At 41.4% G+C, this 24,847-nt stretch overlaps 2 protein-coding genes and 1 long non-coding RNA gene across 7 annotated transcripts; all 3 read right to left on the reverse strand.

The window, feature by feature from the left end:
- Positions 1-722: 722 nt before the first annotated feature.
- Positions 723-11,013, reverse strand: LOC113984296 (solute carrier family 2, facilitated glucose transporter member 11-like). Its single transcript, XM_027714213.2, has 12 exons — positions 10,930-11,013; positions 10,236-10,334; positions 9,210-9,370; positions 8,470-8,594; positions 6,920-7,049; positions 6,626-6,774; positions 5,826-6,013; positions 4,656-4,766; positions 4,479-4,580; positions 3,379-3,454; positions 2,338-2,465; positions 723-2,009 (listed from the first exon to the last, which is right to left on the reverse strand). Exons 1-12 carry the CDS (start codon positions 10,951-10,953, stop codon positions 1,803-1,805), a joined length of 1,500 nt encoding a protein of 499 aa, XP_027570014.1. The 5' UTR covers positions 10,954-11,013; the 3' UTR covers positions 723-1,802.
- A 1,682-nt stretch (positions 11,014-12,695) lies between these two features.
- On the reverse strand, positions 12,696-15,563 carry LOC120323779. 2 transcript variants are annotated; one of them, XR_005564617.1, is made up of 3 exons: positions 15,534-15,563; positions 13,680-14,408; positions 12,696-13,298 (listed from the first exon to the last, which is right to left on the reverse strand). It is a non-coding gene; the product is annotated as an uncharacterized LOC120323779 (long non-coding RNA). The 2 variants fall into 2 exon arrangements; XR_005564616.1 differs by lacking the exon at positions 15,534-15,563 and adding an exon at positions 14,660-14,712.
- Positions 15,564-16,782: 1,219 nt separating this feature from the next.
- Positions 16,783-24,501, reverse strand: LOC113984297 (solute carrier family 2, facilitated glucose transporter member 9-like). 4 transcript variants are annotated; one of them, XM_027714215.2, is made up of 12 exons: positions 24,444-24,501; positions 23,393-23,491; positions 22,707-22,867; positions 21,693-21,817; positions 21,210-21,339; positions 20,758-20,906; positions 20,278-20,381; positions 19,537-19,647; positions 18,904-19,005; positions 18,524-18,599; positions 17,757-17,884; positions 16,783-17,414 (listed from the first exon to the last, which is right to left on the reverse strand). In XM_027714215.2, exons 1-12 carry the CDS (start codon positions 24,465-24,467, stop codon positions 17,208-17,210), a joined length of 1,416 nt encoding a protein of 471 aa, XP_027570016.1. In that variant the 5' UTR covers positions 24,468-24,501; the 3' UTR covers positions 16,783-17,207. The 4 variants fall into 4 exon arrangements, with proteins under 4 accessions (XP_027570016.1, XP_039240143.1, XP_027570015.1 ...); XM_039384209.1 differs by having other exon boundaries at positions 16,783-17,332; positions 20,194-20,381; XM_027714214.2 differs by having other exon boundaries at positions 20,194-20,381.
- Between the last annotated feature and the right edge of the window lie 346 nt (positions 24,502-24,847).

The raw sequence follows: 24,847 nt of genomic DNA on the forward strand, positions 1-24,847 counted from the left end.
CCAGGCTAAGGTTGACCTGTGCTCCAAAGAGCTGTTCCGCTTCGTTGTCACATTAATGTTCCAGAGGGCACCCACTCGCTTCCTGCTGAGGATCTTATGGGAAAGGCTTTCCCAATCACACCTAATGAATAACTGGGATCAGAGAAGGGGCTCACTAGTGAGCCAATCTGCTCTCATTTCCAAAGGCTTCAGGAATTGTTGGAATGGAATGAAGGATGTTTCCGGAGTGACTGATTGGGAAAAGAGAATCTGTTTTGCAAAAAGTTGAGCTTCCCTTTCTATATTGGTAGCTTTCTCCAAAAGACTGGTAGTTTTTGATCATATCATGTGTATATGGAACACTACAAAATTACTGAGTTTTCTGACTCTAAGGACACTCCACGTTTTGTAGATATATAGTTATAGTTATGTAGTTATATTTTAGTCAGTAGTCTTAAGTGTCCCTCAATAATAAAGACAGTAATAATGAAAATCCCCAATCATGGAAGAGTGTGCACGCCAATATCTTTTTCTAGTCAGCTGTTCCTGAAGGAGGTCATGATGTGAAGAAAAAAGTATTAGTGGAGGCCAGAAGTTTTATTACAAGGCAATCTGCCATTTTCATTATGTTTTTATGTTTAACATTTGCGATTAAAAATAAGCAGCAGTTAAGATGAAAAATTGAATTCTCATTTTGAATAACCCTATTTGAGCTGAAGTAAATATGACAGTCAAAGCAGGAGCAGAGGTAAATCCATTTATTTTACTGTGCAAGTCTAGAGTTTGAACTTCAAATTACATAGAGTGCTCCACTGTAAGCCTTAGCTTTGTTCATGTTCCTCCTGATAGTATTGCTTTGCTACTAGGACCATGTGAGCCTCTCATTAATAGACAGAAACATGCAGAATATTAGGCACTTTCAAAAGAAAATAAAAATCCCATGAATCTGTATATTTCAAAAAAAGTTTTCTGGTGAAATCAGTTCCATGCTGAGGTGGTTCTTCTGGGCTAAATTTGGTCCATGTAGCCAAAAGTCACACAAGGAAAGTAGCAGCTCAGTTGCTGTGGGATTCACAGCCCACGAGGGATCTGTGGGAACTCTGCTCCTGGAAGAGGAGCTGCAGACTGGAGATGACAAAAATGATGGACAGGACAGCACAGAGTATCTAAAATGACCGTAGGTGCTTGGGTTTATGGGGCCTGGATTCCACCCTTCAGTCCTTTAATTCTATTGGTGCTGAATGGTCAAAGTCTGTCAAACTAGATACTACACAAGGACAATATGGCACTGTGCATGGGAACCTGGCAAGGTTTGGTTATGCAGTTCAGTCTAGAGAAACAAAGAATTTATCTCCTATTCCACTAAATTTTTTCTTTAATCTGTTATGGATTGAACCCTAGCCAGAGACAGCAAGCCAAGAACTTCACTGTTCTCATTTCAGGGCTGTAAAAACATACTCAGAAATCATAGAGAGAGAGGGAATTACAGGTCTTTCCTTTCTCTGTGGTCAGCAGAGTGTTTATAAATTCTACATGTAGTTTCAGTGTGTATTAGTTGCTCTGTTAAGATTTGCACATCAGCAAGTTAAGCCAAAATGCTCATGATTCACATGAGTCTATGCTGTAATATCAGCCCTCATCCCTTTTCAGAGCTGCCCAGAGTGGAGTGCTTGAGAAAGGAGCTGGTTTGACAAAATGGGAACCTTGTAAATGACCAATAGGAAAGCTGACAATCCATTTGGATCGACTTACTAGTCAGAAAATGACAAATGTCTTTTTTTTTTCCTTCTTTTTAAGAAAGCCTGATTCCCCCCTATGTCCGGTCAAAGCCTGGTGCAGAAGGTGTAATCCTCTGTGACATGATTTGGAGCTGTTGGAACATGCTTATTTTTAAAGTTTAGCTTATTGAATTCTTCTGTGATTTCTATGATTGATTTCCCTTTTGTTTCTGGAAGGAACAGGTGGACAAACATCCCTGAAGTGAAAAGTACCCCCATAAAGATGAGGAAGCAGAAGTGCTTGAGTCTTTCCTGCAGGGAAAGAGCAGAGGGAGAAAGTGAGCAAGATGAGCATATCTTTTCTTTAGTCACCTTCTTGGCACAATTTTTGTATTTGGGTCCCAAAGTACTTTGAATTTGATAAGGAATTCTTTTAGTTTTGACCTTTGAAAAATATTTCAGTCTGAATAAGTATCTTGGGCAAATCAGGGCCCTTCAGTTGCCAAAGTGACTTGGGAGGGCAGGTGCCAAGACCGCTCCAGGCTGACATGGCACTGTCATGTCCTGCTGCTTGTCTTCCCACCCTCGTGGCCGACTGAAATTTGGTGCCCTTGGGAGCCTCCCTGGCAAAGCCACTCACCACGATGAACGGGAAGGTTGTCCCGACCACGAACACTCCCAGCCAGTTGAGAACCCCGCCGATCACAAAGGCAGGTGGTCTGCAGGACAGCATGAAGATTTCAGCCCTGGTGGAAACTGTGGCACCACCTGAAGGGAGAGAAGAATCAGAATTATTGCTTGTTGATGTGTTTGGTTTCAACATTTGGATAGAGTGGTACTGTTACACAGTCACACATCGATGCTGCTGTCACGGACTGGCATTCAGAACACTTGAGGATGTAGCTCTTTTTTACAAATGAAAATGTAGGTGGCATCTTATAAACCACTAGACAGACATCAGTTTATTAAAGTGGTAAAATATTCAAATAGATTTTTGGGGAGGTCCAAGAATTAAGTAGTTTACACTTGAGCAAGCCCGAAATTTTCTCATGAAAGAAGTTGTGTCAGAATGAAATGACAATTATTATTGCTCACAAGAATTGCCTGCATGATTCTGCTGGATCACCAATGAGTGATCTCAGATTCACTTCCTGGGTATTTCAGTTATGTTTTGAAGTCACAGGCTTTCAACAGTTTTGAGTTAGGAAAATAATTCAACCCTGACATATGGGGAGGCAAATATTTTAAAAATTAATAGCCTTTAAAAAATAAAATTTAAAAAGTAGCAGACAATAATTGCTAGGAAAAGAATTAGTCCAAAGTAGGTCTTCTGCACTGCTGTCTATGTGGGATAAGATGTAACATTATACAACACTGAATTAAAAGAAACTCTCGCTTTTCTTTTTCTCTTTTTTTTTTCCCAGTATTTTTTAAAATCTTTTACCCATCTGTTTTTGCTCTATTTTTGCTGTATTTTTCCAGTGTATTCCTTTCCCCTTGTTAACAAAACCCAAACCTGATGGTGCTGAAGTTTATGGCCAGCGATTGGCCCCATTATATTTAAATTACTACAAGATTTTGTTAAATGAATTTACTTGTGCAATATAATGCAGTATTTTCCTAGCCATATTAATAAGCTCACATGACTCGATCTCTTTATTTCCTTTGACTGAGCACTTACCTGGCCCAACTGCAAAGACAACTGCAAACAGGATAATGAGGCACAGGCTGCAGTATGGCATCCAGAAATACCAGTCCTGGGGGAAAAAAACCAATAACAAATTTCTGGGTGAAAACTGTTAATAACTGTAGGAGAGAAATGCTCCTTTTCCAACACTGTCACCTCAAGAAGGAAATATTCAGTGTGTGGGAACTGACAGAGATGTGAGTGCTTTTCCTGGGGATGGAGCAGTGAGGTGTTTGTTAGATGAGCAGAGAAGCAGGTTTGCTTGGAAGGCTTCTGTTAAAGGAAGTCCAGATAGTACTATTGCATCCTATCCTCCTTTCTTCTTGACCTCATGGTGCTTCCTCCAATCCTTAGAGATATGGGAAGGCCAAATCATATTTTTCTTCACTTTTGTAAAGATACAGATTCGATAACTGGTACTGAAAAGGAGCTTTCCTAGATCTTAGTCAAGAAGAAAAGAGACTCGATGCTTTAGGAAAAAAGATTCTCTCTGCTGTGTTTGAGACCCTGCATGAATAAAACAGAAATGGAAGTCTGCTGCCACCTTGCTTCAAGGCTAATTTTACAGTGTATCTATAGAGTGGCTCTGGATGAGTACTGGTAACCCAGGTGATTTGCTCCTGAAGAAGCCACAGCAAAGACACTGACATGTCATTGTTAGAGAGGTGAACTGGTCTCCTGTCTGTGAACAGACAGTGCCTCCCCAGCATCCTCTGCAGCAAAGTTAAATTTCAAATTCACTGATGGAAGAAGTCTGGGGTTCTGTTGTCTGTTAGAAACAGTGTGAATAGAAAGGGCCATTTGCCTTGGACTGTCTTTTGATCTGTGCTGACCAGTGTTTGGTGCTTGGAGTCCAATGAAACAAGCATCCAGTGCCAGTCTGCCAGTGTTTTATGTGCTCCTTGCTAAGGTCATGGGGTCACGCTCAAAGGAAGGCAGGAGTACAAGAGAGTACTGGCTGAGAGGGAGTTTAATCCTGAGTATAGAGGAGCTTGATCTAAGCCTCACTTTCCTTTCTCATTAGCGTGGTCCTGCCCATGAGCAAAAGTTAGAAATAGAATAGGCAGAGAAATCTGCCTTGAGAACTTCCTTACCTGTAGGGAGAGAGTCACGGTGATACAAGCCAGCAGGGAACCCATGATCCAATAGCCTCCTCTAATGAGCGTTTTCCTGCCCAGTCGCTCAATGATGGAGCTCTGAAGGGCAGAAATGACACTGATATCAGGGTCAGAGAGCACGTTGTGACCCATGCCCATAGAAGTGTGACTTACACAGACTACAGCAGCTACGAGTTCAGAGAGTCCAATAGAGAGGGTCATATAGGAGACCATTCTTTCATCAAAGCCAGCAGCCTGGAGGACTTCAGAAGTATAAAAATAAATCTGGAAAAAAACCCCATAAAACAGTAAGAGAAGAAAAGAGCTGATTTCTTATCCATACCTGTGTGCCACTGCCCTAGATAGGAGCTGTTAATCAAGGAGCATGCAGCTCAGCTTTGGAGTGATCTAGAAGTCTGCACTCTTTTTGGTACTATTTACTTTATCAGCAGGCAAAAATTAATTTAATTAATTCATTAATTATTTCATAAAAGATAAAATCCTGGGCTAATTGGACCTGCAGCTACTATAATGTAATTAGGTTTGCAGAATTCTGATTTAGGTGATTTCAGAAGCAGCCAGGTATATGGTGTCTTCAGAGCCCATCCAAAAATATCATTGTAGGGTATTCTCAAGGAAGAAGAGGGTGGGTTATGGAGTCATGATGGGGTAAAACAAGCATCTTTTCAAATATCTTTGCTTGTTTTTGGAGCCATGCTGAGATGATAAAGATTCCAGTTTAAGCTGTGTTGGACTCAGCTGTGTATTTCCTTTACAGATGTTGCTGCATCGTGATGTTAGAGGCAGAAGGGTCACGCAGGCAACTGCAAAGCTGTGGCGTCAAGAGGATCCCAGAAAAGCTCTACTGTGAGGACGAGCAGGAGAAGTGCAGAAGCTGCAGAACAGTGAGCATGTTCATTGTTAGCTTTGAGGGCAGAGTGGGCAGAGAGCCATCCCAACATCTCAGGGTGCCAAGAGCCAGGGGCAAATAACAGCAGCTGCAGCCCAGCAGTCACATAAAAACTACACCACAGATTTTGCCAGTAGAGGCTCATTTGTAAAAGTGGGTTCTGGAGCCTGATAGCTGCTCTCAGAGGTGGCTGTTCAGTGAGTCTGACTATGGAGGGAGGTAACTCTGGCAGGGACTGGAGCTGGGCAGAGGGGTGTCACATGGAGAGCCCAGCCAAGCTTTGCAGGCTGCTGCTGCCCTGTAGAAGGGCTGGCAGACAGCAAGGTGTGGCCTGAGAAGCCTGAGGAAAATGGAGGGAGCTCCTGTGAGCCACCATGTCTCCCTTAAGGTTGTCAATAAGTGTTTTGAGAATTTAAGGGGGAAATACACTCAACTGCATTGATGCCACATAGCTGAACTGTGGCGGTCAGAATAATTATCATGTACAGCTGCCAACGGAAAGCTGGTTCTTTCACTAGTTCCAGGACACTCAAGATCTTGGTGTTTTTCATTGTTGCCTTCTCTTTCATGATGTCATCAATCTCTGCTTGGTGATGGCCTTCACCCCAAAGCTGCCTTATGGCTGTGGAGGAGAAGGAGAGTGAGACCTGCCATGTTAATTCGTCTCTGTTTGTTCCCTAAGAAGTTTGTTGAGTAGGTGATTCAAGTGTCTGGCAGCCCTGCATGTGTGGGCTGGGGCTGTGCTGAGAGGCAGAGATGTCCTACAGGGTCTCCCAGAGTCCTGGTCCCCTCCTGCACAGAGGGACCTGTTGTGACAGAGGGGCCTTAGAGGGGTGCACAGTGACTCTCTCCCTGCCCTTTGGGCCATTTTTGTACCTTCCTCCTTCTCTTGGAGTGTGAGCAGGGTGCACAGCCAACAACCAGAGCTGGGGGGTGCCCTGCAGAGCCCTGCAGTGCAAACAGCCATTTTCATTTGTCATTTATTGGTAATCAAAGGACTGACAGTACAGGTGATGTCAGCTGAATGCAAAAGGTTTTGTAATATAGAACTGCAGAGAGTAGTTGTTTTGTGTTCTATATGGAGACTACAACAAAAATATACTTATTCACAGAGTCATGCTGGAAATGAACAGGGAGAAACTTTGTCCTGCTTATTTTTTCTGTATGAGGAAAGCAAGAATCACAAAACAATTGTAAATTAAGTGAGGAACAGGGACCTGGAGCCTTCAGTTACCTTTTTTGCAGCCTTCCTGGTCTTCTTTTTGCATGAGGAGATATGGTGGGGACTCAGGGAAGAAGGGAAGCGTGACCAGCTGAACCAGTGCTGGAAATCCACAGGAAGCCATCAGCATGGGCCACAGGGACTGGCTGCCCAGCAGCTCCCTGGCAGGGATAAAACATGGGTACAGAATAAGAGTTCATTACATTGGTTTTGAGGAGAGAAAGGGATGGATGGAAAAGCAGAGGAAGGAGCAAAAGGTAGAAGGGATCCAGAAATGGATTGTGTGGGTAATCCATTACATTATACCTTTGTCCTAAAATTTGCCCTACGGCTTTTCCCAGTGACCAAAAGAAAGAGGAAGTAGAGTTTGCAAATCCACGTAGCTTCTTAGGGGAAATTTCTCCAACATATTGATGATGTAGAGGGACACAAAGGCCTTGAGGTGAGGAGAGAATTATGGGAGAGAAGAAAGAAGACATTCATAACCGCTGGAAATAAAACTGGATGTAAATAATTAAGCATTACAGAATATAGCTGCCTCAAGCATGGAGTTGTTTCTCGTACCTCAACCCACATATGAAATTTTTCATTACTAGATTTTTCTAACTCTTTCTGCCAAAGTATTTGAGCCTCTTTGCATAGTGCAGTTTCCTGATCTTAACAAACGTACAGTTTTCCCTTTAAAGTGTAGCTTCATCACAAAATCCGTGAGCCTTAACATATATTAAAGGACACAGAGTATGCAAGTGCTGAATAGCTAAACCCCTTGTAGTAATATTTAAAATGCTTGTAGTTAAACCACATAATCTCAACCTTTCTTGACATAAAGCTATTGAAGAGCTTGAATGGTAGATCCGTGGCAGATTAACACATACATTGCTATAGTTAATGTTGATTTGTACATGACTTAGAGGGAGACAAAATTATTTCTCTTCTGCTGTCAGCAATAATTTTTATGATTTCAGGCAGAGTTGATGTTCCCAGCTGTATGTGAAGTACTTCATAACTCAGACATGCTGCGTATTAGTCTGGGAACAAGAGCTTTTTCCTGATATGGTGGTCACAGCCCCCTTTATCTGTTTTGAAAGCAATATGTTCTTCTCTTGGCTTTCTGTGATAGGAAAACAATCTCTTTTAATTGCAGTCTCTGTAACAAAAATCAGGTCTCTGCATGAGGCATGATACAGGTTCTAGACCAGAGCAGGACCTCTGGGGGTGAGTAATTCTTAAACTACACCTGCAGTTCTTTGATACAACTGTGTGTCAGACAAGCAATGTACAAAACCTAGGTATTTGAAAAATAGGCATTAACTTCTAAGTTAACTTTATAATAAGTTAAAATAGGCATCCCTGTGAATATCCAAACAATGGAAAAGCAAGTTTTGTATAGGGGAAAAACACAAGAAATACTGACACCAGCACAGGAGGTTTTGCTGGATGTGGGGTACTCGCTAGGAGTGATTTTGCCTGATTATTACCAGATCTTTGAACTAATCCAAAGAACTTATGGCTTGGAAGACTCCCCTTTATCAAAATACTAGCTTTAAACCATATAATTTTCAGTACTGCCAACCAAAATTAAGATAATATTGTACATATTTTTCCTTTGGGAAAAAGCTTTGTTTCATATTGTATCAAAACAGTCCTGACAGCTCTGAATATTTATATACTTGGCAAAGCTGAATTTCATTTGATATAAGTGAAATTAGTGATTATTGCTTTGTCTTATAGAAAATCTTCTGACAAAAGGTCACTGACTTTAATATTTTATTCCCTTAGTGGAGGGCTATTTTTTACTTCGAATAAAGATGTAAAATCTTGTGAGATCCTGCTGACCTGTGGGAGAAATCACTCACCTGCACTTATTCCACACATGAAGCGCCCAATCAGAATCATCTCAAAGGACTGGGCTGTTTTACTGCAGCCCATGATAGATGCTGCCATTATCATGAGCAGGTTGTTGCACAAGAGACATTTCTTTCTGTAAGGAAGTGAAAAGATTTTTTGTAAATCAGAAGGCAAATGGCACTTAAGCTCCTGCCATGCAGGAATTCTCGGGTGAAATTGTCTTGCTGGTTCTGTGAAATGACACATATGTAGTCCAGGATTAAATAAGCCCTTCCATGCCGTTGGCACTGGATACTCTGGACTCATGGTGTACCTTGGCACGTGGTTAGACCTGGGAGTTTGGGAACACTTCTGGGCTGTGTAGCAGAGAAAAGTCTTAAAACTTTTCTGCACTTGAATATCCATTATGAAACACATTGTCATAGCACTTAGAAGGACCTCAATGCTTCTATATGTTGAGTAGCACTTTCAAGAACCCATTCTGTCTTCAGCCAGGCTGCCTTTCCTCTTTGCTGAGACTAACCCAATCTGAGTAACTGTGCCTGGTGTGACAGGCTGGCAGCACAGCTCATTAGTCCATGCCACAGGACAAGGGCAGGAAGCAGGAAAACCAGTTGACCCCACAGCTAACCTGGCTGTGTAACAGCCATGACTGAGTCTAAAACTCCGTCTCCCATTTAAAACCTCGGCTGTCATTTCCTCGAGCTGAGATTCACTTGACAAATTGTCTTTGAACATACATACGTACTTGCCATATTTGACAGCGAGGTATCTACTTCCTGAAGAACCCAAGAGACCTCCTATACCAAAGATGGACACGATGATGGACCATAGGAACAGGAGGTTATCCTGCTGGATGGGGTAGCCATATCGCTCCAGCCAAGTTTCATTAATGAAAACCTTTACATGCTGAGACAGAAAAAGAATTTTCATGAACAACACCTGTGACAGCAGTGCATGTATTTTGTTATGTTTACAACGTAATTTTGCTGCTTCAGCTAAAGTTACTATTTCATATAGACTTTAAAATTGTGCATTTTAGCTAACAGACATAGTGTAATAGTGTGCTGTGTTTGGTTTTTTCATTAAAGGGAGGTCAATCTTTGGGTTTTTATCCTTGAAATCTGAGGAACTGAGCCATTAATTGGTACTAAAGAGTAGTGTAAACACCCCTGCAAAGTTCTGCAAAGGAGTTATGGGTTTTCTCTCACATGCCTACCAAGAATGCCAGGTTACACAGCGTACCTTCAGTGCAATTCCTAAGTACTTTTTCACTCAGAATTTAATGCTCTAAAGCCAGAAAATAACACTGTTCCCATAAGGTGATCCCCACAAAATAATGATGTCTTCCATCTAGACCTCAGTGTCTTTAATGGAAGTTTTGCATGTGATCAGTGGAGAGGAGCAGACATTTTCCTAGAGCATGGCTCGCTTGACAGGTTATTTGTCTGTGAAGATGGGTAGCTATAAAAATATCAACTGAAGCCACTGATGCAGGCAAATGTGCTGAAGGTTTTTAGGGGAGACAGATGCCACCCTACTCAGTGTGTGTCTTCTGATGAACAGTTCTATAAATAACAACTTGCAGATCTCCTTTTTTTTTTCTCTTTTCAACACTTTGACATGTTCTGCTTTTCGTGATAGCATAGCGTAGCAATTAGGAAATGAGAGGAGAATGCTGTGATTAAGCCCTTTCTGACTGCCAGAGGGGAGCATCCCCAAGCAGCAGTGTAGTGCCCTCATTAACCAGTGTGCCATGTGCATCTTTGCCTACCTGAGACATGTAGGTCAGGGTAGAAATCTGAAAACCAATTTGGAATGTTCCACCAATCCCCAGGACAGTGATCATTTGAAAGAGCCCCTGGTACTGCACCTGCAGATGTAGAACAAAATCTTCTTAGGCTTGTAGCCACATCAGGCTCTTCTTGCAATGTGTCTTTCATTCTCCAGCAACATCTCATTTGTTCAAGGGATTTGCAGGTAGGAATGTTCCCTCTGCTTGTCCCGGTGTGAGGAATACATCCTCCTGTGACTTCCCTACATCCAGCTCAAGGAAATACAGCTCCCACAAACATCCTTGTCAAGGTGCCACAGCTGCCGACATCCAGTCCTGTTCCCTGCCTTTCAAAACCTCTGCCTGCCATGTCTTGCACTGAATAATTAGTGATATATTTAACTAAGCTCTTTTTTTCAGCAGGTGAGCAAAGCAAATTATGTTTGCAGGTAAGTAAATATTTTCAAATAACTGAAAACATTTAAGAAACATTAATATATTGACAAAGATGGATGACAGAGCACATGAAGTGCAAACATTTGTAATACCTAAAAACGGTGGGCAGAACCACTTCCAAGAATCTTTTAGTGAGCAGGAGCCTTGTTGTTTTTACTGATATATCGACTTGGTTTTCTTTGAAGCACCAGTAGCACACAAAAATGTCACAGATGCAAATACCCCACGGAAGACTTACCAGGTCTGATAGGAAGCCGGTCATCTCTGGCTGGGGGCTGGTTGTCCAGCGTGTGATGTGTCTTTGTCATCACAGGCTTCTGTGTCTCTGTCTCCTGCCTGCTGGTATGGCAGTGGGCATTTGGCTTTGCAGATCAGAGTTAAATTTTTACTATTTCATCTTCACCCACTTATATTTACTTCAACCGGCCAAAGTTAACAGTGCCAGATTAAATATTTCAGGAAATAATTGCATCCAGTCCACTCTCCAGGTGGAAGGTTTCAAAGCAGAGGAAGTTTGCATCTGGAGATTAGAGTGAGGGCTTTGGAAAGGGAAAGAAGAAGAGTTTGGGTAAAAAATCCAAACAGTTTTCCAGAAACAGTAAAACACTTTACTCCTATGGTACAGACCAGGGGGTATGTCTGCCATAATCTGCAGAAAGCAAAGGCAGCTGGTGGAAGGTTTAGGTACTGTTATTTATAAACAAGTAAAGTATGTGGTATTCTGTTTCAGAATCATTGGTATAGTAAATATTGTTTTTAGAAATAAAATAAGCAAGTTTCAAAGCCTAATTCTGCTGTTCTGGCCTTAAGTATCAGTTAGACTGTACTGAGGATTGGGTGTTTATGGGGATGTTTGACAGCCAGGTGTGCTGAAAAAGCAGTAAGAGATAGTGTGCCCTGGCAGAGGCTTTCAGAATAGAGCATCTGGTCCTGAAGGCTCCTCTTGAAAGAACCAGTAACAAAGACACACTTTCTCATGAGAGTAATCAAAGGAGGTAAATATTCCTTAATGAGTTAGGAGGGAACAAGTGGGATCTTACTCCCTCAGCTTTGTCACAGAACAGCTCCAAAATCAGTGTTACAGGCATGAAAAAGTCACCTTTGGTTCCCAGAGGCTCCTCTCTTGTGAGATGAAACTCAAATTGTAGCTCTGCGTGGCTTCTGCTCGAGCCAGCACTTGGAAGAGAGAGGTTGGTCTGCCTGGAACTTTCCTTTGTGTTTGGTGCCCTGTGCTGTTCCTGCCTTCAAAGTCTTCTGCTCACTCTCACTCATGCCAGGGGACTGTCCCCTGCCCCCAAGGCCTGGAGTGGGGGCAGGTGGGGCAATAGGGTTATACTGAAGGTCTCAGTAAATGCTCAAGCTCACCCTTGGGATTGTACTTTCAGTTCATAACACATAGAACGCAATTATTTACAGAGGACTGTGAGTCTAAAGAAATGAGGAAAAAATACATGTTAATAATAAAACCTTGGTTATTTGTGTAATTCCAACTATTGCCTATATAACTGCATAGCAAATGCTGTTTATCCTGGCTTGCAATGGCATTTAGAATGATTTGGAAATTTTTGTAAGTATTTTCTCTTGAACACCAGCATTGTAACCAGTTGCATAGATATTGACTATTGTTTCAAAATGTTAATGTTTCTTTTCTATTACATGTTTTTTCCCCAATTGTGTCAAGGTGTAGGGTGGCTACGCCATAAGCAATCTTACACTCCTTGAAAATCATTACTTAGGATCTCAAATAGCAGCAAATTCCACCATCTCACAGTGAAATTTTTCTTACATTTTTGGGGATTTCTGGTGATTCTGAGGTGTACATGACTGTTTCATGTTATTAGCAATTTTAGGAGATTTTTATTCCAGGAGTTTGCCGCTTGTTTTTTTGTCAAGCCAGTGTTGAGCTCATGAGGATCCCCATAAAGATAAGGAAGCAGAAAGAGATGAGGTTTTCCTGGAAATAAATCACAGAAAAATAATTTTATTTTATTCTTTTGCTTCTCTTTTTGCAAGACTTAGAACATGATGACAAAATTATGACAGTGATGGCAAAGTTTCGCTTTGTAGCTGCCTAAACCCAGTCTTTAGGTGTGAAACAGCAACAGAAATAAAATAGTTAAAATTTCCTTCTTTCCTGAAGGCAAGATAGGCAGGGTGAGTAGTCAAAATAATTTGAGATGTTGCTTGCAGAAGTATGAAGGAGAGGCCTTGGCATGGGATTAAAACAACTCACAAACATTAATATTGGCAGGTTAATCATAGACTATCTGGTTTATCAGTAACTGCAAGAGATGCAGCAATAGTGAGCATTTGGGAGAACAGGCCTCCTGAGGTCTGGCACGTTGGATTGGTGCAGTTTGGGAGGATGAATGCTTGAGATGGAAAAGTTCATTAAGCCGTGAAGTAGAGGAGGTGCCCAGCAAGGCAACCTGTGAAGGACTGAATTCTTGCAGGAGACACTGGAGCTATATCAGTCAGCATGGCTGGGCTTCATAGAGAGGGACAGGAGGATCCAGGGCTCCTGTTTTAAACCAGACATGGTGCTGTGTGACAGGGATGAACAGTCTCTCTGCAGGGTTCCAGCTGTGCTGCTGCTGAGGCCAATTCCTGCAAAAGGACCAGTAAAGACAAAGTGACACTGACCAAGTTTACAAGATAAAATTCTCTCTTCTGCATGTTCAGAGAGGTTGAGAATCCCGAAAAGAAGCTATGAAAAAGAGAAAAAGGAGAGTCAAATCAGAGAAGGAACTGAGAAATGAAAGTGGAAGTTCCACAGCAGAACACACTATTGATCTGGTGCAGTGCCAACAGTGAACGCCGATCCTAACATCTATTTTTCCATCTGTCTGTTGAGTTAGTGACTCCATGGCTTTAGTGTCTGTTCAGCACAGTTCAGAAGTGCTAGCACTTGCAATTGCACCTGATTGTGAAACCTGTGCAAGCTGGGAAAGAATAGCATGGAAGAAGATAAATGTGACATTTGCGTACCATTTGGCCTCATGCTGCCCATATTTTCAAACAGGACACTCAGGCATTAGTGATTCCCCATTGTTAGGGAAGCTGCAAGCTGCACTGCCATGGTAGGGGCGGAGGAAGAGAGCGTGGTGGCAAAAAGAAGCATAAGATTTCATCCTGGATGCAGGCAGCACCTTGTGGGAAGGTGTGAGGGCACAGGAACTGTTGTGGGCAGGTCGACATGTGCAAGCCAGTCTGTCCCTTATTGCAAAATAATGTCCATAATCCAAATAATGTCCATAATCCAAAACTTTTCTTCTTAAATGACGTGATACATTTATGTAGCACTTTGCCAGGTCAGTGAAGCTCTGTTAGGTCAGTAGATGTTAAATGCCAGTTTTCCAAAAAGAGTTACAGATGGATGGGTGAAAATATCCAAAACCAAATCAGCAGCCAGTTGATGGCCAGGAGTAAATCTCATGACTGCTTGACTCCCACCCAGATACAATGTATTTTACAGTGTCTGCAAGCTTGAACTGAAGAGTTGTTTTGTGTGGAGATGGGCAGATAACCAACTGCATTAATGCCAGAGAATTGCAGAGTTATGATCATAATAATAAATGCACAGGTGCCAGTGCAGAGTCTGGTCTTCCATCACTTCCAGCACACTCGGGATTTTGCTGTTTTCCATCGCTGTTTTTTCTTTTAGCAGATTGTCCATTTCTGCTTGGTGCTTTTCCTCACCACACAGTTCCTTCACAGCTGTGCAGAACAAAGAGGAAGGCTCAATACCGCTGCATCATATTATTTGTACATGCAGATCTTTCAGATTATTAATTAGTTATTCCCCTAAGGTTTCATGATATTAACAGGCATGGCATGAGAACACAAGAGACATATATTTATATCCTGTGTTCACAGTCTTGCAGACATAAGATCCTATCCCACAGTTGTTAGTATATAAACCTTAACTAGCATTGTACAGGTGTAAAAACATCAGCATAGCCTCTGACCTCTCTCTTTCCTGTCTCATCACATGGCTCTTGCTACAGCACCTGGGAAGTACCTCTCTAGAGCCTGAACAGAGAAAATAAGATTGTAATGACTGGCAGCTCTTTGCACCAATAATGTAGCACATTGATTCACTAAAGGGTTTTGTATTTCTATGTACATATGTTTTCATGTAGAATTACAAAGACTTGCTGTATCTGGACAGATTTGTTGGAAAGAATTTTTTTATACAGTTTTCTGACAAGATGAGATAGCTCCCAGCAGACTGCTGCTTTAGTTAGGTGGTTGTGGTACACAAATTACCTCATTTAACATTATCTTACATGATATATTTTGAAAATATTTACTGCCCATGTTAACCTGTGTTAAGTGGAGAGACTGATGTGTTTGTTACCCGGGCATGCCCACTCAAAGGCAGCTACAGTCGAGCTCTTATTCTTTTCTTCTGCAAAGAAGGGTGGGTGGAAAGGGCTGGGAATGAAAAGACAGTGGAAACACTTGGACATGGAAACAAGAGGGAGCAGGTGAAAATGGTATAGAAATACCTCACCATTTAAGAACTAGAGGAATTTTAAACTTTTTCTTTTAATTAGTTTTTCTACCCAGCTGGAACTTCCTTCGAAGTATCCATGATGATTTAGTCCAGACAGTTTATTCTGTGTCTTTTGACTTTTTTTTTTTATTATTTTAAATGTTACCTCTAATTTTTGCAGCAACAAGATTAGAAGGATTATCCCCTGCTCACCCTATTATTTTGAAAATAATTTGATAAATATGTATTATATTTTCTTTGGGAATGATGATTGCAACGGATCACCTCACAGTTCTTCTTAAAGCCTAGTGCTGCCAGCTGGTGCTACCAGCTGCAGTACTCACCACTTCTGGAAGGAGCTTGTCCATCTCATGTTGAAAGGGTGGCTGATCCCAGGTAGACAGAACTCTGTCAGACTGTGGAAGTGTTTTCTCTCATGCCTCTCCTGCACCTTCTTCTTAAGTAACCACCTGACTCTGAGGCTGAGGTTAATGTTTACTTCGTATGATTTCTGTTCATTTATGTTTTTTGTAGCAACTGGACAGCACTTAGAATGGATGGATTAAATATTTCAATGCCTCGACAGGAGAGGGCTCTCTGAATGGGAACATTTTGTAGCATGAGTGCTCCCTATTTTGATACAGGAAGTGATACCAGATTGAATATAAAATCTAACCCAGGTTTCAGTTGCTGGAACACACACCAGCCCTTTAATATCAGAGCTTCTCCTATGGTTATTCCTTTAGAAGTAGTAAGTACATTATTTGAAATTTTAAAACAGAAAAATCCCTAAAACTTAACACTAATTTAGTTCTCCAGCACAGTGATAACCAATATGAATGGTTAAACTGCAAAAAGAAAGGACTTATGGTCCTGCTGAACAGGAGGCTCAGAATACCATTTGTGATTGTGACAGAAAGAGGAAAAATAATTGATAATCCTGTATGAGTTTGGGGAGGGAAGTGACTGGATGATGCAGTGGTCAGCTGAATTAACACCCCAGTGAGGGGAGCTGTGGAGCACAGCAGTGAGGTGTTGGATTGTGAGCTGATGTGCAGCAGCAAAGTACAGTGAGTCCTAGGCCAGTACACAGCCAGCAGGTATCAGCCATCACAGCTTCTGCTTTTGTTTTGTTTTGTTTTTAATCAGTTAATCATGTATAAAATGGGCTGAATTTTCAAAGTCTCTACTTTCTCAGTACTCTCTCAAAGTCTCTTACTCCCTCTCTGCAGGGCTCTGATCCTCCAGCTCTCAGCACTGTCTGTATGTTTATTAACCCTTGTGCCATCCACGAGGTACCAGAATACATTACAAAAACTTCCTCCTGATTTTGCTACAACTGATATGCACAGAGAGTGCAGCCAGTTTGCTCCAGAGAATGCAAGTGAGGGTTTTCTGCACCAATTGCCCAGGGATTGGGGCTGATCCCTGACAGTCATTACAGAGACAATCAGGACATATAGTTACTTGATGTCAGCTCAAGGAAATACAAGTTCTCTTTGTCCTACTTGGTATTTGTTCATGTGCAGCGCTCACAATCAATACTAGGTCCTTAACAGTGTGATATCATAATGACATGACATGACATGACCATTGTTTGCAAGAACTATGTCTGTGTTTAATCCTTTCTTCATCCTGCTCTTAACCTTGAGCAGAATTTTCTTATAAAGTAACAAACATAAAGACAAATCTTGCTGCTTGAAAATGACAGCAATGCAGAAAGATCTGAAATACAATTGGTGCATTATGCCTGAAAATGTTTTCCATGTGCCAGTTCTTAGAAATGTCTGTAGTTGTTATTGTTTTCCTGCTACAGAGTTGCTCTAGGAATGAGCCATTGACTCTCACCATGAAAAGCAAAGATGAATATAAAACAGGACTACTTGGATTAATGACAAGCTGTCTCTGGATTGCTTTTTGGGTTGCATTTCATCGAGAAAAGTCCATGTTAATGTTCAGTTTTCAGTTTGATTTTGAGACAGGCCTTTTTGTCAGTGGAAGTTACTGGTGGTGGCTTATCAGAGCTTGGTGCAGAATGTCTTTTCTTCAGTAGCATTCACCTCCACAGCCTGGTGACGTTTCTTCTTAAACTGGCGTGTTTTGAATTCTTCTGTGATTTCAGAGATTGACTTCCCTTTTGTTTCTGGGAGGAACAGGTAGATAAGAATTGCTGAAATGATCAGGACAGCAATAAAGATGAGGAAGCAAAAAGGACCAAGAAGCATCTGGAGAAAGAAATAGAATAAGATGAGTGATTTTCCTGGCAATATTTGCCTCTATAGATTCTTGAAAGTGGTTGATTTGTTCCTGTGAAATGAGGAATAAGGTGATTTTACAGCAGCAATATTCATTTATCTTTTCAATCTGTTCTGGAGGCAGCAGGTCATTTCTGAGGTATTGGGAAGTGTTTTGCATAAATGGCCTCCATATGCCAGTAGCAATAAGGGATTCACAGTTTTAATCATCTGCAAGTCACTTTAACCTATTCCCTGTCCAGACCAGTCTAGAAAAAATTGATCAGTTAAAATTGATAGAGTCAAAGAGAAGGTTTGAATCAAATTACATACTACAGCAAAGGGGAAAATCATTCCAGTGAAAGTGAGGCCCAGCCAGATGACGATTCCACCAATGACAAAAGCAGAGGCTCTTGTTGAGAGGGTGAAGATTTCATTAGTAACAGATGAAACGGCTCCAGCTGAGGGAAAAACAACATAAAAAAGCAACAGTTGTTGTAGTTGTCCATTTCCCATAGATGTGGGAATTCTGTTATATTTTCCAGATTTTCTTGGTCCTCTTATACAACTCTTACAATACTAAAGGCTGCCATTTGAATTTGGACAGTGTAGTAATGTTTAGTCAGGGAACTTCCAGAGTAAATATTGGTCTTATGTGAGTGACATTCTAAAAGAGAGCTGTAAATTTGGGTCTGGTGTTACCAATATAGTTTACAGGTAAGTTGAGAAAACACTGGCACTTTAGAGGGGCAAAGATGGGGATCAACCAGCTGAGCCTGTGTGCACTGAATGGCATTCATACCCTCCAAAACAAGTCTTAGTGAATTGATTAATAAGAGCTTATTTGTCTTGACCCTGTAATCCAATGAGAGAAAACAGGCTTCTGATTCATCAGGGTGTGAATGATTTAAAATAATTTGTTAAAGAAATTGCTTCTTGGGTAATTAATTCAAAAATTGGAGCTCCCTCAATCTCAGTCCAAACTAAGCTGTTGATTTTCAAAGATATATTCACACCTTCTAGTTCTGCTTCTATACATTCATGGCCTGTGCTTATCCATGTGGTCCAAGTTTTTCTGTTGCTTTTATTGTTATACTCACCTGGTCCTATCCCATAAGCAATGATGAATAAAAAGATGAGAACAACACTGCAGTATCGCATCCAGAGGAACTGATCCTAGAAAAGGCAAAAGGAGGGAAGAGAATGAGAATTAATTTTATAGCTGTAGCACAGCTGATCCAAGCATAGGAGCAGCAATATTTATGAAAAAGCCCATGGTGCTCTCTAGAACTGCTCATCTTTCTGTACTGACCACAGTGGAAGGCCAAAAGCAGCCTGCAGTGCCACATCTACAGAGGTGAGCTCGTATTCAGAAGACATCCTGACCTGCTGTTTAGGACATGAAAGCCAAGGCTGACTATCAGCTGTCCTGCACAAAGAATTCAGATGCAGGTCCACTGCCAGAGAGACATTTGCTTACACTCAGCAGGAGGCTTGTTTCGAGCAACACCAGTATCAGTGCCATCAGCAAGTAACCACCACACAGGAGTATCCGGCGTCCAAACCGGTCGATTATGGAGCTCTGAAGAGTAGAAGAAAATTGCATATCACTGGAAGGGTGGCAAAATCCAGCTGTGAGCCATCCAACAAATCAAGCATTCTTCTGGAGTTCTTTTTACTTCAGAGAACACAAATCTTATTGGTACCAAGTTTGTTTTTTATTGAATTCCTTCTAGCCTCTCTAACAGTACGAACTAAAATCACTGCCCAGCATTGCAGCTACTTTTTCCTAAACGCTGTAATCAATGGAAGCATGTTACAACTCCATTTGAATATATAGACACACAAATATATGGAAATGAGCACACATATTTATGTTTGAATGACATTGCATAAGGGATTCTTATAAGAAATTAAGAAGAATGAAGATACGAAGGAAGACATAAAAGCTGGGACAAAATTTGGAGCGGGTGGTAACAACCACTGTACAGATTCATGCAATACCACAGAAAAATACTTTGGTTCTTAAGGAGAAAATTAATTTGTTTTAAGGAAGAATAGACTCAATTCACATGTACTTTAATTCTTAAAGCCTCAGAAAGCTCTGACTTACACAGAATATGACAGAGATGAGTTCAGAGACTGAAACTCCTAGAGACACATATGGGATTATGCTTTCCTGCAGGTTGGCAGTCTGAAAAATTTCTGAGGTGTAAAAGGTGATCTGGTAAATAAGAAAAATATTAAAAGTTAAGCATAGTTAATAGCTATGATACATGCCTATCCAGCATCACTTAGAACTAGATCTGTCATCACTGCAGAAGCAGGGGTGCGGTGCTGGGGCCTAGTGGAGGTGACATCCCTGCTCGAGATGGGAAAAATCAAAAGGTTAATGGAGATGAAGGAAAGGTATTTGAAAATCCAGGGGGAAAAAAAAAAGAAAAAAGGGAAAAAAAAGTAGTTGAAAGGAGCACATTGCCTGTAAGCCATGGGGAAAAGGTGTTGGTTTTGGCAAAAAGGAGAAGGAAAGGGACAAGACAGGGGGAATGAAGGCAACAGTGTCCTTGCAGGAACTTAAACTGCATTGGATCTCTTGTATTCCCACCTGAGAAGTTTTCTTAACGGTATGAAGAACACTGGTGATGATACCACAGACCTCAGGCAGTGGGCTCTGTGTGAGAGGGAATGATGGAGACCCAGAGGAAAGGGACACTGTGGCACTGTGGTTACTTAACAGCAGATTTAAGCATGGAAATTGGGCAAACTCAACTGCACTCAGGCCACAGAGCTGCAGACTCAGTAGCAGGAGGAGCATGGTAATGAGCTGCGGGTACACGGACGGTTCTCTCAGCACCTCCAGGACGTTCATGATTTTGGTGCCTTTTGTTATAGCCTTTTCCTTCATCAAGTCCTCAAATTCTGTGTGGTAGTTCCCTTCTCCCCAGAGTTGCTTCATGGCTGCAGAAGAGACAGAATGAAGTGTACTCCTGCATCACCTGATCCACTCAGAGTTCTCTGTTTTGCAACTTTTATTGACACTAAACATTTGCAGTTCAGTCTGTGCTGTGATTCATGAGTTACTGAGCAAAGGACTGGAAGGAACATTGCTTGCTGGAACATGATGAGATTTTCCTGGAAAATGGTGTTCAGCTTGCTGTACTATTTAGGGGTAGATCTTAAATATTTCTGATGATTCTGCTTCATCTGGAGAACTTTAATCATGTAATTATCAAGAAATCTGTAGCTGGCTAGTAGAAAAACTGATTTCCTCTGTTAGCTTCACTTTCCCAAGAGTTATGGTTTAACAAACTAAGGATCTAAAGTTTTATTTTACCTTTCAAGCATCCAGCCTTGTCTCCTTTCTGTAGCAAGAGATAGGGAGGGGACTCAGGAAAGAATGGTAAAAAGAGCAGTTGAATCAATGCCACCAAGCCAGAGAAGGACAATAGCACATTCCATCTGTCTTCAGTTCCTAAAAGATCTCTATGAAAGCATGTTAGAGTCTATTTTTAGTCCAGTAAAATTACAGTTTATATCTAATTTGGTATTTTCTAAATCTTAGACTAACTAAAGAGACACAAAATACATACAGTCCTTGAAAACTTAAATTTAAATAGAAGATGTTTATGTTAAGGAGAGAAATATAGATTACTACTTCTGCAGTCGAGCAAAATAAAACTTCACCCTTAGTGCATGTCTGTTTCTAGAACTGGGAGAACAACACTTCCCTGCTATACAGAAAAAAAAATAAGTAGGAAAGTGGATGAGAAGGAGTAGCACAAGTACCGTAATCCAAGAATTCTTGCTACAGTTTTTCCCAGTGCAAAAAACACCGAGGAGGTCACATTTATAAATCCACGCAGCTTCTTGGGTGAGATCTCTCCAGCATACTGAACATGGGTACCCAGATGTATTCCTAGGGGGAGAAAGAGGAGAGTGCTAAAAGTGTAGAAAGAAAGAGAGAGGTCCCTTTTCACTTCCATTTCAGCTGAAGGTTGCTCTGTCCTCTCTCTTCTGAGCTGTTTCCCATACATCCTCCACAATAATAGACTGAAAATTTACCTTTTACTTGAAGCAAGATATTTAGCTAATCCAGCAGATTTCTCACTCCACCAGACCTCTTGAAGGCAAAGGACGGCTCATCTTACCTTTTCCCAATCTGTTCCTTGTTCCACTGGAATACTGTGCATGCCTGGGTACTCCCAGCAGGAAGATTTCTGTATCCACCCCAAAGAAGTCACACTGACAAGGAGTAGTGGGGAGTCCTACCAGCACAGATGCCCTCGAGGAAGCGCCCAACCAGGATCATCTCAAAAGACTTGGCTGTCCTGCTGAAGCCCGTGTGCAGCGTGGCTATTATTAGGATCACATCGTTGAGCAACAGACATTTCTTCCTGCAACAGCAAACAACACCTGGCTATGAGCCAGGTTTTACTTTTTCATCCTAACTGATGTCTGCCTGTTCTCCCCTGGATTTACAGACCCAGCCTATGGTCGTGCTTAAATCCATTCCTTACAGGACAACCAAATCTGATTCTGAAAAGGCATGATGTCTTTGCAGAGGAGTGAAAGGGAGAAGCCACATTCCTCTTATCCATGCTAACACTGTGTGAGCAAACCGTGAGGCTGAAGGAAATTCCTGCAGGATAAATGCTGATAAGGAACAATCTTTTTCACTTCTTTGCTGTGGGCAAGGCTCCCATCTCAAACACTTCCTGTATCTCCAGAACAAGGCAAATCCAGCTTCACTTGGAACTTGCTTCACTGCCCACCTCAAGTGAGAGAGTTTTGGCTTTGTCCTTTATGGCACCCTCAGAAAGAGGGTTCTAAATGTGGCCTGAGGGATTTCTGCTATCTTTGCTGGTACTCTGATTATTCTTACAGAGGAATGACCCTGCACAACTTTTTTAAAGCCGGTGGTCAATTAAATAAATAAATTTAAAAAAGCTTTTGCCTACAGAATATCCATCTCCTTCTGCACTACTGCAGTGCTGTTGGGCTTCCTATGGCATTACTGCCCAACCAAGAAATTTCAGAGATTTATTTTTTACTGAAATGTCAGCAAAGATACAGGAATTGTACGGCAGCAAAAGCTGTGACAAGGGAATCAGAAATAGTCACATACTCCTGTCTCTCCCATGTACTCATGTGTAGTTTTATGTGCTGAGTAAATTCCGCAACAGCAGGGGGCAGTGAGATTCTGATATCCCTTCTATTAGCTGACTGATTAATTCCTTCCCCTGCTGCAGCCCTGAGTAGAGAGCTGTTGGGAGATACACTTACTTTCCAAATTTTGCAGTCAGGTACCCACTGCACAGACACCCCATCATCCCACCCACGCAGTACAGGGACACAACGACGGACCACAGCAGCGTGAGGGTCTCCTGGTGCAGCACAGAACCGTATCGCTCCAGCCACGTTTCATTGAGAAACTTCTGAATGTACTGGGACAGAAAAAGAGATTTGCATTCCACTGAGGCACTAATCATGATAGTTCTTCATAATGTCTACAACTTCGAAAAAATGAGGTTATTGGCATGACAGAAAGCATGGCTAAACTACACTTGTTTGCAAATTAATTCAAAAATTAATTATAATTTTTAGTGTGTTGAGTCCTTGCTCTCCTACACTAAATATAGGGGCCTTTTACTCATAGTGAAATGCAAATGTTCTTGTTGTATGTAGCAGATACAAAGAGAAAAGGGCTGAGCTGAAGGTTGAGATTCCATCAGCTAGTTTTTAATCTTTTCTCTCCGTGACATAATCTTTAAGGAAGGTATCTCAATATGTTGTTTCCAAACAATTCTTTGTGGAGTTGTTTTTGGAGCACATCTCCCAACAATCATAGAAAGAGCTGGTAATAAACTGGTACAGCGACACCTAAGAGCTTTTGCAGAGCATTTTTAAAGTGTAAGGCTTAGTCCCACAAGGAACACTTAGAGATGTGATTTTATGAAGGCTTTGCTTACAGGAGAAGTATAATTGATCACAGACATTTGAAAACCAGAGAGGTGGGTTCCACCAATTCCCAGCACCACAATCATTAGCAACAGCTTCCGGTATTGGACCTGCCAAAGACAGTGAAACACATCCTGAGTTCCTGATGCCACCATGGCTTTCAGACCAGATAATTTATGGGATCTTATATCTCCACATCTCTATTATTAAGAAACCTTTAAAATGCAAATACCCATTTTTAATTTTTCAGTAATCAAACAAAATTAATGAGAAATTGTTAAAATGCAAATCTGCCCATTCCCTTTTGTTCCTGTCCTGGTCATTAGGAGCCTAAAAAGATGCAATGTCTAATTCTGTTAGTTCTAATAATCATGGGGAAAAAAATCATAAAAACCTTGTTCAGGTAGTTTGTGTTTACTTTTGTGCTAGAAAGACACTACAACATTCCTGAATCCCTTTTTTGCTTTCAACTTTGCCTCCTCAAATACATTGTTCATCACTTTCCAGAGATTAATCAAGTCTGTCCTCTTAAAATTTATTTTTTTTTTTTTTTACATTTCCCCTTTATTATCCCCATAGGGAATGCCATTTTTAGAGTCCCTACCCAACTGACTCGTTTTTGAAATGCTGTGTTTCTGTGGCATACACTGAATTTTAGAGCACCCCTCACAAGCACATACGTTTTTGGGTATTTAGTCAGGTCACACTTAAAACAGACAAGTATCTTCAAATATCCTTGAGAGTGCAGGGCTGTAGAGTGGAGTGTTTTGTCTTTTTCAAAAGACTGTTTTGTCTTTTTCATTGTTACTATTTTCTTTATCTGCCTCAAAATGCCCATTCTTTCCTGGTTTCCCAAGTCCTCTTTTAAGCATCTCACTCTTTTGTAGTTCTAATCTATTGTCTGGAGATGCCAGAACTCGTATTGCTGAACTGGTGTTGTCCCAAGCACATGCTCTGTTGCTCATTTTTATTGCAAGGACTGCTTGGTTCCCTTTGCTGTAATCTTTAAGACCATGCTGCTGTCAATGGCTAGGGCTAGAACACAAGAAGTTGGATACTCACCAGGTCTGAAAGGAAACCAGACATTTCCCCTTGAAACCCTGCCCTCTCTGAGAGCTCCTGTCAACTCTGTCAGACGAGAGAGATGGTTTCCTCACTGAGACTATAAGAGTTTGGGATCACAGCACAGAAGTTAAATTCTAACTACATGGCTTTTAGCAAACTATGTCCTCCTCTGACACTGGCCAGGGTCTCTTCTTGCTGGTTTAATTATTCTAAGACCCAGATATGACAAGCTGATTACAACACTGGTAAATGTTTATCCTTGAATTGGGAGTGCTCCCCTTTACTCACACTGCTAAAACACCTGCATGTTCCTGTTGTGTGAGGAATCAGAGAGTGCTACCATCTTCCCTTCAGGGCAGCAGAGTCCCTCTCCACTTCTCTGACAAGCATCTTAGGCAGGG

The sequence above is a fragment of the Pipra filicauda genome, unplaced genomic scaffold (assembly GCF_003945595.2).
Source record: "Pipra filicauda isolate LSUMZ 115617 unplaced genomic scaffold, ASM394559v2 scaffold33_size4404698_pilon, whole genome shotgun sequence".
Taxonomy (NCBI): domain Eukaryota; kingdom Metazoa; phylum Chordata; class Aves; order Passeriformes; family Pipridae; genus Pipra; species Pipra filicauda.

Coding starts and splice junctions, on each gene's coding strand:
- LOC113984296 (XM_027714213.2), bottom strand. CDS start 10,953: ATGACCGGCTTCCTATCAGACCTG. Junction 2,466..3,378: donor TGTCTTTGCAGTTGGGCCAG/GTAAGTGCTCAG, acceptor CTCTCCCTTCAG/GTGGTGCCACAGTTTCCACC. Junction 2,010..2,337: donor CAACCTTCCCGTTCATCGTG/GTGAGTGGCTTT, acceptor CTTTCCCTGCAG/GAAAGACTCAAGCACTTCTG.
- LOC113984297 (XM_027714214.2), bottom strand. CDS start 24,467: ATGTCTGGTTTCCTTTCAGACCTG. Junction 22,868..23,392: donor TGATCAATTATACTTCTCCT/GTAAGCAAAGCC, acceptor TTTCTGTCCCAG/TACATTCAGAAGTTTCTCAA. Junction 19,648..20,193: donor AGCTCTGTGGCCTGAGTGCA/GTTGAGTTTGCC, acceptor CTTATTTACCAG/ATCACCTTTTACACCTCAGA.